Raw genomic sequence first — 13,358 nt, forward strand, 5'->3', positions numbered from 1 at the left:
ATACATTATCATTTATCATATATCAATAATAATGCATAAAAATTATCAATTACTCCGTATTACATTACTCATTACCCTCACCCAATATTAGGCAGTGAATACGGAGTATTATATATGCAGACTGGTGTCCAGCTAGATATTATGCATATGTGACGTCAGAATTCCTATATCGGCATTTGACCAAATCGTCAATCACGCTTGCGAGGGGAACGCAATGAAGCATGCATAGTGCTGACAAAAGAAGTGGGTCCCAAAACAACATAAATGGTGGGTCCCTCCCAATGATTCCTCGCAGGTTTTCCGTTTGGATGGTTTGGAAGTACTCGGTGCCGAACAATGATTAAAATTTAAAAGCATTCATACAATTTTAGTTGTTGTAATACATTCATACAATTGTCCTATTCTACATTTTTGTTGTTCTTCCACTTTGACTATGATGTGTCATGTCAAATGTTTAATGTAATTAGTAATTATTGCACAATATTAAATTGTTCAAAGACTTAATTGCACGCATATTGCGCTACAGGCGCACGGTGCACCAAACGTTAGTTTTTTCTTTTCTTTCTAAGTCTCACAAAAAAAAAAAAAAAAAAAAACCATACTCACTACAATGGGTTTTTTCTTTTCTTTCTTTCTTCCTCTCTCATCCAACCAGGGGCGGATCTAGTATGAGGGCAATGGGTTAGCTGCCCCCTGCCCTATATATATGGTCATAATCAGGTGTGATCGTGCCTTCCCGTGCGGTCAGTGCGATTTACACCACTCAATGTTAAGAAATACACTACACAAATATGCACTATTAGATACACATCACCAAAAACACACCACTACGTATGAAAAAATACACCACACAGTGTTAAGAAATGCACAATTAGAAACAGGGGAGTTATGATGTGTTTTTATGCATTTTCATTGTGGTGCATTTCTTAACATTGAGTGAAGCATTTCTTAACATTGAGTGGGTTTAGGTGGAGTTTTTCAATCTCCTAAACGATAAATTTTACGTGATCCAATTTTTTAAACTATCAATAATTTAAAACATCATGGACCAACCATGTTAAATTGCTAGACCAATACTGGGCTAAACATAATGGGCTAAGTACATTCCCCATTATATACTAGTGTTCCTGTTGAAATTGAACTTATGGGCACTTTGAGAGAGGAGTCTTGTTCACATTGAAAGGATATAGAGCAAAACACTAATCAACATAACATGTATACACAAAAGTAACCAAGACCCACTAACCTAAGCTTTTGGGCCAAGTTAAATTTCAAGTAACTACATTAGAGAGACTAAAAATATTTCTTCATATTCGGAAGGTTGTCGCTAAAAAACAAGTTACAATGTCTCCCGTGTGGGGTCGCCTCCGCTGAGGCTCGATCTCGTGACCTTCCATATGGGAGAGCCACTACATGCCATTTGAGCCATTTGAAAGGCTAATGGCAAGAGTTGAGAGACTTAAAAAGTGTTTTTTTTTTTATTTCTTCATATAAGTGGAACTACTAACTACAAGAGTACAACCCAAAAGCACATCCATCAATTCACTTCTTCTGTACTCATCTCTCCAAGAACTCAATAGCAAAACAGGAGTTGGAATGGTTAAACTCTCAAATTTTCATGTCCTCCTAGAAAACAATATAGTAGAAGCTGCAATCATACTAGGTGTATAATCAAAAGACATGGAATCCAGCTGCGTCGAGCTGCCGGAGATTCTTTCAGGTCTCAACAACCGAATAACCTTCTCTGCGGCAATTATCTGTTTCTGTCTCAGACTTTCATCAAAAATCAAGTTCCTGGAAAAATCAGAGCCCACCATGAGTCATCATCAAGAATCGATTTTGAAGGTACAGGATGGTCGTTGTAATGGGCGCTAACCGGAGCAATGATGCCAGTTTTGAAGGCGTGCAAGCACGAAACAGAGCTTCAGGGATTATCGCTGATTCTAAAAGAATGTTGGGAAGAGAAATGTATGATACTTTAGCTTTGTAACGTATGATCCATTCTGTCAGGAGATGGGCTCGATACGCCACAACACAGGGTAGGCGTGCAAGCTGCAACTCCATCGCAACTGTCCCAGACGTGCACAGTGCCACACTGCTAGCCTGCAGTACACAACAAGACAACTCGTAGATTATCATCTTCACCAAATCGATGCAAATATGCAATCATGCAGTAATTAGTCTTAAGTTGTCAGCATAATTCGTCATATATGCACAAAAATGTAGGTTAGATTGTTAGAACAGTTGCATTTACCGAATTTCTGGATGCATTGTGCATAAGCAACTAAATCATATGATTGAGATGGATGTTTAGTTTAAGGCTTGGAACTTGTGATGCGAGGTTCATATGAGCGCCAGTGAACAGACATTTATAATTGTTACGAAAGTAAAGAGAAGATTTCTGAATATGTTGTGTTATATTGTCACATAGAAAAGAGAATACAAAGCCCTATAAATAGGTGCTAGAAGACTACGAATAGGAAGCCTACCTACCTAAATCCCTGAGACTGCCTAATCTATAGAGATTTCATATATTAAATATATATTCCATAATAATAATAAAGAAATGGGAGTCACGAGTGTCCTTACGCTAAAAGAGTCGTACTTCATGTGGTGTGATCCTCCCGGAATCAATATAACAGATGCAGGCCAGTTACAGGTCGCTTCACCGACGAAACGCTCCACATGTTGGTTAGGTGCAACGTGGATAGTCGTAATCAAGTCTGGAAAGGAATCTTGTAGTTGTTTCACCGTGTTTGAGAAGATGGGCATCATTCTAGTGACCTCTTGTAATCTGCTTCCAGGGAGCAGGGAAATGACTTTGGATCCTTCAAAAGTCAATTAACGACTGCTAAATGAATATGCAACAACTAGAAAGCGTAGCAAATTTTTTGGTGCTCGAATACGGTACATGTATTGGGTGTCCCGGTGCAAAAATCTTGGCATTATTTTGGTGCTCGAATACGGTACATGTTTCGAGTGCATTATTTCTTACAGTATGTATTAATTTTGGCATTCCAAGTATCAAATACGGTACATGTATTGGGTGTCCCGGTGCAAAAATCTAGAAAGTACGATGCACTAAAGGATTGCTTAATATTTACAACAAACAGGGAAAAACCAATGCATTACAAGAACTTAAAAATTGCCATACCTGAGGATATTCCATATTCATTCCTAAACTTTTCTGCATCCCCTCGAACTCTCCATCCCCCTTGTGTCGTGTCCTTCCCCTTAAATCAAATCCTTTTAAGCCAATAAATATTGGAAAGATGTGTAACACGAGAGAAGTATGAGAACAAGCAAATATGCCCGGGAGCATTCTAAATTTGAGCCAAAAAATCTTCTTGTAAAGGAGAAAATATCCAAAGATTTGCAGACTAAAAGTCATAATAGTAAAAAACATAGGCTAGATAGCACTAATAAGGATGATGAAGAAAAGACTTCTGCATTTAAGCTCCATTATGCGTTTTACAGTATCTTCTGTCTCAAAGCGTAAAACCAAAAATATAAAAACTAATTTTCACCTCAAACTCCAATATATCTTCAAGTGTAGGGTGGCCAACAAAGCTTGCAGCTACTCCATTTGTTCGACAAACTTCTGCCTCAAAAGGAAGGATACATAAGACATGATCCACAAACTCCGAAAGTCCACCCAGTCTTGCCTCACCACCTTTCCACGCCCAGAATGACGGTGCAACATAGTGAAAATGCAGAGGACCAAGCGTCCCTTGTTTCCTGTACCTAGCTGCAAAAACTATTTTTCCATATTCCTACACCATTTTCCCAGTTCATAACAGAAAGAGCTAAAATCTTTCTTTACCAAAACTCCTGCCATGTATTACCCCGCAAATGCTTTAGGAAACGAAAGGAGAACCCCTTTGAATCCACGGTGACTACAGCATGTGGCCGAAAACCAAGAGCAGCCTGCACTGCTTGTTTCAATTTAACCTGTAATACCAAAGTTAAGGCACAAATTACAGCACTAAACTACCAAAATTTCTTTCTTAAAGAAAAATAAAATGCACAAATTACAGCATTAAACTACCAAAATTTCTTTCTTAAAGAAAAAATGCATCTAAAGCAATAACAATAATACAAGTAATGTGGCATACTCTGAACTGATTAAGATGTGGCAATAACTCCCAAATACCCATCACTGCAATATCCTCCATTGGAAAGAGAGAGTTCAAACCTTGCTTAGACATCCTATGCCTGAATAAATGCAAAAACAAGAACATGATATTGAATGAGGAAACAAGAACTCCTGTACTTTCTAATTTCCAAGAATGCTCTTTCAAGATTGTTTACCTACAGCATTAAAGAAATGGAGGTAAACTAGAGAAACAACCAATTATCCGTTAGAAATTAGAATACTAGCCCGCACAGGTACCTCAGTTGGTTCCTAGACACAAAATCGAGCCTGACAGTTGCAGTGCCAAGGTACAGTCAATATAGTGGGCTCACATTGTGAGGATCGAACATTAGGCTGCTAAGTCACTCTAATCTACCCCTCAGTTATCCTATTGGACCGGGGCATATGTTACGAGGAGCAAGAGAATTTTGCCTCTTTTTGAAAGGGTGACAATTGTATGAGACTTGAGACAGGTCAATATGAAATGTAATACTTCATTCATAATTTAACATTGTATTTACTAGTATAAGTATTATATTTCATTTTGCACTTATTCGTGTGACGGTCTCACACAAGTTTTTACTCTTTTTTTAAGGAAATATAAGGGAAAAAGATTTTTTTTTGAATATTACTAACTCTATTACAATGCAGTATCTTTTCATAACTACTTTCTCAACCTATTGAAGCACAAGAAGAGTCAGAATTGCCTCCACTGAGGCTCGATCCCACCAACTCCCTTATAAAGGAAAAAGATAGATGTAAAATCAGAAACAATGTATTGTAGAGCATTACCCTCCAACGCCAGCAAAGCGGACGGGAATAGGAGACAGCTTTTTGAGAGAATTCATAAGACGTGCGGCAATGGCGTCGCCGGAAACCTCCCCAGCAACGATGAAGAGCCTGAGTTCTCCGTCCCTGGAAGCCGATTCCACGGTTGATTGGGTCGAAGCAGAGAACGATACTGCCCTTTTCACCAGTAGCGGCATCAAGCCCGAGCCTTTCGTATTCCGAAATGTTGTCGGTATCATCATTCCTTTCTGAGCATCGATCAGCACCGGCGCCGCGCGGTGTAGCAAATCTAGCAAATGTTTGGGCACGCAGGGTAAGTAAACCAAAGAGCAGGGACTTAATTTAATAAAATAAAAGTAAAAAAAGAGGTTTTTTTTTTTTTTTTTTTGCGCCAAAGAAAACCTGCAGCAATTATTATTAATGGTGTAAATATCGATCCAGGTAGCTGTCTAAGTCGTACACTCCCTAAGTCGAAGAAATTTCAACCCTAAGCGTTTTTTAGTCGGTCGGTTAGGTGCCTACTTAGCAAACTCAACACTTAACTCGGTTGCGTCGGCGACCAACTCGATCAAGTCGGCACGCAACTCAAATTAGTATTTTTTAGGATTTAGGGCAACTACACCTTATTATTGGTCGCATAGGCAACACTTAAGCGCCCCTGACAGTCCTACTATCGCTTCTTGCAACCTTGATTACTATTTGAGAATTGAGGGTATGCAAAGGACCATGGATAAATTGTGCATAACCGATTAACTCAAATCATAAAGGTCAATACACATTAGGACTCAAATTTAAAATCTTATGATTACTAAGCTAATAACACTACTAACATTAGTCTTATTGTAAACGCAACGTATAAATATTTTAAAAATAATTAAGTCATATCTAGTAATTTATTTCATTCATCTAAAGTTTAAGATAAAGATAATAGAATTCTCGGAATTAGGCTGTAATTACGAAGCTAAAAAGTCAAATTTACCCCGGGGAACTCCAGGTTCAGGAGAGTTACTGGAGCAGTAGGACTGTTAAGAAAAAACTCACTTTTTCTTTTTAATGAAACTTCGTGCTAATAGACAGCAGTCTCCAGTCGGCAGATCGAGTACAGAGAAAGAGAGAGAGAGAGAGAGAGAGAGAATGGCGGTGAACCAACGATGTGGACAGAGGGTGGTGAAGGCGCTGCTTGGGGTGATGGCGGTGTGCTTGGCCGGGTACATTCTGGGCCCACCATTGTACTGGCACCTCATGGAAGCCATAGCAGCTGTGACCCGTTCTTCTTCATCCTATTACTCTTGTCCTCCTTGCACCTGTGACTGCAATTCTCAGCCCCTTCTCGCTATTCCTCAAGGTTATCCCACGCCCTCTTTTGCTTCTCCCTTATCGGATCTGCTTAGATCCTTGCATTTCACTACTTTCAGCTTTCTGGGTTTTGGTATTTATGTGGATATTGCTCCAAATTTCATGAATCTTAGTTCATCTGCTTAGTAAAGTTGCAATCTTTTTGCCCCCCCTAGCTTTTTCAGTTGGGGTAGTTAAAGAAATACATGAACTATTTAGTGATGGCTTGGATCAGCTTCCCTTTAATAGTTTAAGCTCAATTATTACATTTTTGTATTTGATTCAGTATAATAATAATGCAGAGCATCACTTAAGCAGACCCCCTTGCCTGAAAAACTGAACTATGGAAGTACCAAAAAGAAAAAATGGAAAAAGATTGTGGTTTTGTCATGTTTGCCATTAGTAATTGAGCATAAGCTATACAGCATTAACCTCAAAACTCACTGCAAACTGAACTCGGGCTATCTAATTTTGTTTCAGTCACCAGTGCTAGTTTTGGCTTTATGATCAACTGCCTATGCCATTAAAGAGGTGTTAGTTTTCTAAGAGTCAAAACTGTGACTCTAGCTTAAACTTGAAAATTAATAAGAGTTATTGCAATAGGTGTTTGTTTTGCCTTAATATCATTTCATCTTTTGCTTGACAAGTAGTTGTAGTTTACGTGTAAATCTAACTCCCCCCAAACACACACACAAAGAAAAACAGCTATCTGTTTGCATAGAAGCATATATCTATTTGAAGTTTGACATTGATATTCTTTTATTGCTTACCCTTATATCTAAAAATTCCTTACATGGATTTCTCTCTTGTTATTGCAGGATTGAGCAATGCTTCTTTTACAGGTTAGTGATATAAGCACAATTGCACAAAATATCTTTGTGCTTCCACTTAAATTTTGATTGAATAGGAAGACTTTTGGGTGTTTGTGTCCAGCTTTTTAAAGTTGAAACCGAGGAATGCAATAGGATTGTAGTTCTGCCCTTGCTTGCTCCTTTAGCTCCCGTTTGATTATAGAGAAGTGTATAATGATTGATTCAGTACCTTCTTTTGTTATGCTTATTAAATGGATCTGCGTGGGGTGAGGTTGAAATCATTTGAAGCAGTTGGTTTATCTAAGCTGAAAGAAGTATATCGTGTTCGTGTTTGTGAGCTTCTTGTTTCAGAAAACCATAGCCCTTGAAGACCTAAAGAAGTATAATCTTATTTTAGTAATAACAGTTTCTTTGTGTTCAAGTGGAATTGTAAAACTGTCTGGATTATAAGCTGTCTTCTTCCAAGTTGCTAGGGAACCACACATGACCAAGCTTCTTCTGTGCCTTGTCTTGCAAAATCCCAATGAATTCTCAGTAAGTTAACCACCCGGGGATTAATGTTCCTTCACAACATTATTATATGTATTAATGGATTGACAGTCGTTTAGACAGAAGAAGAGGATAAACTTGAGATGATTCTCTTTCAGACAGTACATTGGGTGAGAGAAGGAATGTTGGTGGTCTTTTCCTTGGTCTTTTCTGTTAGCAATGTAGGGGGAAAATCTTCATAGTTTAATGACACTAGAGAAACTTGGTCTTTTCTTTTAGCAAATTGAGCACAAAGGCTGCAAATCCTACTATTAACGTCTGCCATTGTTCTTGTCTACCATACTTCCTTCTTTTGGAGCATATTGATACCTGTGCCATTTGATCTGAGATCTTCCATGCCCCTTTATCCAATTTTCACTTTACAGATTGTGGAAAGCATGATCCCGAGGTTGGTGAAGACACAGAGAAGAACTTTGCGGAACTGTTGTCCGAGGAATTAAAATCCCGAGAAGCTGAAGCCTCAGAAAATCAGCACAAAGCTGATATTGCACTTCTAGAGGCAAAAAAGCTGACATCTCAGTATATGAAAGAAGCGGACAAGTGCAATTCTGGGATGGAGACTTGCGAGGAGGCTAGAGAAAAAGCAGATGCAGCGCTATTGGCACAGAAGAAACTGACTGCTTTGTGGGAGTCGAGGGCACGCCAGAAGGGATGGAAAGACAAGGCGGTGAAGTCTCAATGAAATCTAAAGGCCACGCCCCAATATCACGTGTAATATCCCAAGGCAATCCAACAGATGCTGGAACGAAACTCGCTATAATCGGGTCTCAATTATGTAGGGTTGCAATAGTAGTATAGAGAAAGTTGTGCTTCATCATCTATGAGATTTCCTGTTTTGGTGCAAGGCAAAGCCTTGCCATGTAATATTTATATACCAATGTTGATTCAAAACATTTCCACTAAAAGACTTCAGTAAAGGTTGTTATTCGTTTCGCATTCACTGTCAACCTTTGCAGCACTTATTGCCATTTTACTTCTGTGGTAGTAAACATTACAATGGTAACATTTTTTTTTTTTTTTTTTTGCGTTGATGAGGGAAATCTACCGTATATGAGGGTGTGCATTGGGTAAATCTCATCTTGAACCAGTAGTAATCATCCATCGATGCAAGGAACGACAGTAACTTCAAAGCATCAACAATCTGAGGGTGTGCATTGGATAAATCTCATCTTGTGATCCTAACCAGTAGTAATCATCCATTGATGCTTTGATAAAGGAACGACAGTAACTTCAAAGCATCAACAATCATAAACTGCATACGCTAGTACATAAGAACTTGATTTATACACTAAAATGTTAATGAAGTTGTTGCAATGTATGGGACAAGAAGCCTATTGCATATTTCACAAGCAACCAACAGAAATTTTTTTGTACATAGGGGAATGATAGAGCATCTTAAAAACAAACTACACTAGGAAAGTAGGGATTCATAAAGTAGCAGATTAGCTGTGCTCACGTGCTGTGTTAGAAGTCAATGAATCCATTCCCGGCTGCATCAGCACTTGACGCCCTGCATTCAAAATCAAGTAAAGATTGTTTTAAGAAAACAAGTAGGTTAATGGTGTTTAAGTTTATGCATCAAGTCGAGCAAATTTATGAGTTTTCACATCACACGAAAAAGAACAAGAAAAGAAGGCAAATGAAACGTGAACAAGCACCCATTATTGGGAAGAGAATCGTGCCCCGGCCAAGATCTTAACTTTCAGGTCCTATATCCTACAGTGACTCATATGTAAATCTGGTTGCTGCAGGAATAAAAGTTTCCAAGGTAGTAAAAGATACCTATTTGACTTCTATTAAACGAAACAAGGTTCAACTGTGCATTCGTGTACAAGGTCACCTGCAAATGGCCCTTTTACAGCATACAATTTTATGTTTTCCCCATGTGCAAAATCTTCCACACATTAGTAGTTCCCAATCCCCAGACCTTTTGCTCTTTTTTATAGGAATAAGCAAATTCTCCATAACATATTAGTCTAAATCCAGCATTAAGTACATTTCATCACTGGACAGGAAGTAAATCCCTCCAAATTCAATTTTTCTTGGAAGTATTTGATACCAGAGCAAAAGAAAACAATTCCTAAACGATAGGCTACAATGGCTTGAAGGCAAAGATATCATGCTATGCATCAGTTCTAAAAGATCCAAAAGAAAGACACAAATCAAATATCAATTTGTTTAATGATACAAATTCTTTGCTGCAACATCACAATATCATCTAATTTGTTTCATAATCTTTGTCTATCCACAGTAATAGATCTTCAAAATTAAAGTGGTCATACAAAATCTTTGCTACAAGATCGGAAAAGAAAGGAAAAATAAAAAGGATTGGCAAAACAAAGGTAAGCTGCAATTAGATAGATAGTTAATGATAAAATTCAAAGGTGGAAATAGGAGTACCTTTCTTTTCTTTACTATAACCACAAGGCTTCAAGTTCTATATCAACTGAAATGGTCACTTATTGTCATTATCAGCAGTGCTTCCCCTACTACGTCGGAAAGACAAATTTTGTACAGTAGCAGCATCATCAAAATCAGCGCCCGCATCAAGAAAAGCCAGGCTCTCAACAAAAGGGCTCGCGTGGAAAGAGTATATAAGATTAGGCTCTTTAAACTCACATACTCCAAGGTACTTATAATGTGGTGGACCTTTAGGATCATAAACATGCCATTGTCCATAGGTTGTCATTACTTGAACATCTCCATTTCCCCTAAATCCAAAAGGCCTACCCGCGCTCTCAGGAAAGATGAAAGAGACTTGCTTCATCCATGACTCCTCTTTCATTGTCCATATACTGTACCTAGAATTATCTTCCAGCGCAACTACAGCAAGTGATCCCATGTAGACATCTGCTGCAACACAGATAAATGGCAGTGTTGCCACACTTTCTGGCAATTCCATCATCCCAAATCGCTCCTTACTCATGTCAAACCGCACAATAAAGTTCCTAACCTCCCCATCCAGCATACCCTGTCCAACCCAATGAACGGCCTCGTTTAGACAGGCTTGGCTAGATCTTCCACGGATGGAAAAGGCAAGTGCATTATCACTAATGTCTTCCCATACCCGTGTGCTTAGCCTAAAGATCTCAACTTTGGGAGGGGCAATTTCAAGTCCAACATCCACAATATTCACCACCTTGTAGTCATTCCTAACAGGATCGAACCCAAACCCGAAAGATCGCTTAAAATGTACAAAATTAGGGTCAGGAAGGCAAACCGACCTCCCTATAAACGGGTTCCAAAGAATAAGATCGTGATAGCTCTTGGAAAAGTCATCAGAAAGGAATATCAGTCCATTACAGCACCCAATAATTTTGAAAAAGGGGTTTCTAGACTTGAATGGAGCTCTAAACTCAACAAACTTAGTTAGATAGCGATCATCGTCGCAAAACTCATAGATTTCTTCTCTGGGGTTAATGCAACTACGCACGAAGAAGCAAGAACTGCGGGTCTCCATCTGAGAATTGAAATTGAGGTGCTTGGAGATAAAAAATGGAGTTTTGATTAGAGAGTACCATGATCTTGAAACGGTGGCGCAGCGGAGGATTGACTTGGCGGGGAGTCTGGCAAAGATCTGAGCCCACAAATCTATAGGCAAAGGGGCAGATATATTCGCTGGATTGTTCAATTTTATTGGGCTCATTCTTCTTCTTCATCAAAATAGGTGCTTTGGGAAGAACAGTGCTGACAGAGCCAGTTATGGAGAAGCCAACGCAGTTTTGGATTGTTTTTAAATTTTAAACAATTAAAATATATTATATATATTATTTCATCACAAAATTAATATGCCTTATCCTACTCTGTTTGGCTATTGACTTTTAATTTTATTTTTTTAGAGAAAATTGCCATTTTAGTCTACTGACTATTGGGGTCCTTTTAATTTCAATCCACGACTTTAAAAAGTGTTAATTGCATACCTTGACTATTCAATTTCTGTCAATTTTGGACACTCCGGCAAAATTGCCGGCCAAATCTCACCGGAATTTCCTAAACCTTAAAATAATGAGGGCATTTTGGTCATTTCACACCCTATATCTTCTTCTCCGGCGAGCTACCCATTTTTTCCGACCACCGCTTCGTCCACAACTTCATATGAAGTTTCTTGTCGTGTCAAAATTCTGGAGATAAGGAATTGTTTTTTATTCACGAAACTGTTCAATTCATGACTATGCTTATAAATTCATCGCCTCCATTAACAAACCCATCTTCGGATCTCGCAAGAAAACCCTGCGAATTCTTGCCCGAAAGGCCCAAGCTTTATGACTCATTCCTGCATAAGAAGAGGTTTTGTAGAGTACTAGTCATTACCCATACCCATACTAGTAATTATTGTTGGAAACAGAGCGAATTAGCTGTGAAAGATGGTATTTTTGTTCTGCCTAACTGGAATGTTGCCAGTAATGATAGAACAGCCAGAGAACTTAAGCTACATGATGCAATTCTGTATTTAGAGTATATGGTAGAGAAAGGCTACAAGCCTGATTTAACCCAAGCTACAAATCTGGTTTATGCCCTTTGCCAACACGATGAGGCTATGGTGCTCTTGGAGGTCATAGCGGCCAAGGGTGGGAAACCTAATTTGGTTTGTTACAATGTCGTGTTGATTGGGCTGTGCAAGGAAAGAAGAGTAGACGAAGTTGTTCAGTTGTTTAGGAAATTGCCATCGATTCGAAGGGGAGTCAAAGACGAAGCGGTCGTCGGAAAAAATGGGGTAGCTCGCTGGAGAAGAAGATATAGGGGGTGAAATGACCAAAATGCCCTCATTATTTTAAGGTTTAGGAAATTCCGATGAGATTTGGCCGGCAATTTGGCCGGAGTGTCCAAAATTGACAGAAATTGAATAGTCAGGGTATGCAATTAACACTTTTGAAAGTCGTGGACTGAAATTAAGAGGACCCCAATAGTCAGTAGACTAAAATGGCAATTTTCTCTTTTTTTTTTTTATTTTGTATTCTTATTAATTTACGAAAATGACATGATCTATTCTTATTTAATTAATTAATGATATTTAAATATTTTTTAAAAAATTTTCTTTCCAATTTTTTACGATACTTGTTCATCAATGTTGGAGGGCACCTAAAAACCTCATTATTGTTATTGTTATTAAAGATAAAAGAAAGTATTTTTTTCATTTTAAATATCTAATGAATTGATTAGATTAAAACAAATAAATAATATGAAACAATATGTTAAAACATTCTATTTTTAATCTATTTCATAACAATATATATATATATATATATATATATATATATGTATGTATGTATGTATATATATATACTTTAAATTGCAATATATATTAATATTTAAATTTGAATATATATAAATTTATACAAATCTCCTTTTATATCTTTATACAATAGCTAATTTTATCAAATTAAACACCTTAATTTCAATCCGTTAGGTTATTAGCTACTAGCTTTTCTGTTTCAGCTATTAACTTTGGTGAAGAATAGAAGAGTGCAGCGGAGGTAGAGGTTAAGAGACAAGTTGGCGACGTGGCATAGGTGGCGAAAGAGGGGGAGTGGGAGAGCAGCGAGGTAGCGGGGTGGTTTTGGACATTGAGCTAATTAAATTACACTTTTGACCTCAAAGTTGACAGGCTTTAAACGGAAGAATTGATAGAGAACCTAATTAGGTAAATTTTGAATAGTTGATGATTTAATTGGATTGAATCAATAGTCAATGGTCAATTTGTGAATTATGCTACAGTTGAGGAACTATTTTGGTTTGTA

General features: G+C 38.0%; 3 protein-coding genes across 4 annotated transcripts; 1 reads left to right on the forward strand and 2 right to left on the reverse strand.

Annotated features, from left to right (window-relative positions):
- Window positions 1-1,170: 1,170 nt before the first annotated feature.
- LOC115996213 (probable lipid-A-disaccharide synthase, mitochondrial) lies at window positions 1,171-5,223 on the reverse strand. Its single transcript, XM_031235360.1, has 8 exons — window positions 4,928-5,223; window positions 4,116-4,215; window positions 3,846-3,951; window positions 3,528-3,748; window positions 3,155-3,233; window positions 2,590-2,828; window positions 1,877-2,103; window positions 1,171-1,794 (listed from the first exon to the last, which is right to left on the reverse strand). Exons 1-8 carry the CDS (start codon window positions 5,164-5,166, stop codon window positions 1,617-1,619), a joined length of 1,389 nt encoding a protein of 462 aa, XP_031091220.1. The 5' UTR covers window positions 5,167-5,223; the 3' UTR covers window positions 1,171-1,616.
- A 782-nt stretch (window positions 5,224-6,005) lies between these two features.
- On the forward strand, window positions 6,006-8,560 carry LOC115995639. Of its 2 annotated transcripts, none has more exons than XM_031234737.1 (3): window positions 6,006-6,269; window positions 7,078-7,094; window positions 7,979-8,560. In XM_031234737.1, exons 1-3 carry the CDS (start codon window positions 6,059-6,061, stop codon window positions 8,300-8,302), a joined length of 552 nt encoding a protein of 183 aa, XP_031090597.1. In that variant the 5' UTR covers window positions 6,006-6,058; the 3' UTR covers window positions 8,303-8,560. The 2 variants fall into 2 exon arrangements, with proteins under 2 accessions (XP_031090597.1, XP_031090596.1); XM_031234736.1 differs by having other exon boundaries at window positions 6,009-6,269; window positions 7,078-7,101; window positions 7,986-8,560.
- Window positions 8,561-8,849: 289 nt separating this feature from the next.
- LOC115996194 (F-box protein CPR1-like) lies at window positions 8,850-11,332 on the reverse strand. Its single transcript, XM_031235338.1, has 2 exons — window positions 10,021-11,332; window positions 8,850-9,130 (listed from the first exon to the last, which is right to left on the reverse strand). The coding sequence occupies exon 1, from the start codon at window positions 11,264-11,266 to the stop codon at window positions 10,076-10,078; it is 1,191 nt and encodes a 396-aa protein (XP_031091198.1). The 5' UTR covers window positions 11,267-11,332; the 3' UTR covers window positions 8,850-9,130; window positions 10,021-10,075.
- Between the last annotated feature and the right edge of the window lie 2,026 nt (window positions 11,333-13,358).

This window comes from Ipomoea triloba, chromosome 11 (assembly GCF_003576645.1).
Source record: "Ipomoea triloba cultivar NCNSP0323 chromosome 11, ASM357664v1".
Classification (NCBI taxonomy): Eukaryota; Viridiplantae; Streptophyta; class Magnoliopsida; order Solanales; family Convolvulaceae; genus Ipomoea; species Ipomoea triloba.

Excerpts from the sequence above, each read along its gene's own strand:
- LOC115996213 (XM_031235360.1), bottom strand. The coding sequence starts at position 5,166 with ATGATGATACCGACAACATTTCGGAATACGAAAGGCTCGGGCTTGATG. Across the intron at positions 4,216-4,927 it reads CGCTTTGCTGGCGTTGGAGG|GCATAGGATGTCTAAGCAAG; the intron begins GTAATGCTCTAC and ends GCATTTATTCAG. Across the intron at positions 1,795-1,876 it reads AAACTGGCATCATTGCTCCG|GAACTTGATTTTTGATGAAA; the intron begins GTTAGCGCCCAT and ends TGATTTTTCCAG.
- LOC115995639 (XM_031234737.1), top strand. The coding sequence starts at position 6,059 with ATGGCGGTGAACCAACGATGTGGACAGAGGGTGGTGAAGGCGCTGCTT.
- LOC115996194 (XM_031235338.1), bottom strand. The coding sequence starts at position 11,266 with ATGAGCCCAATAAAATTGAACAATCCAGCGAATATATCTGCCCCTTTG.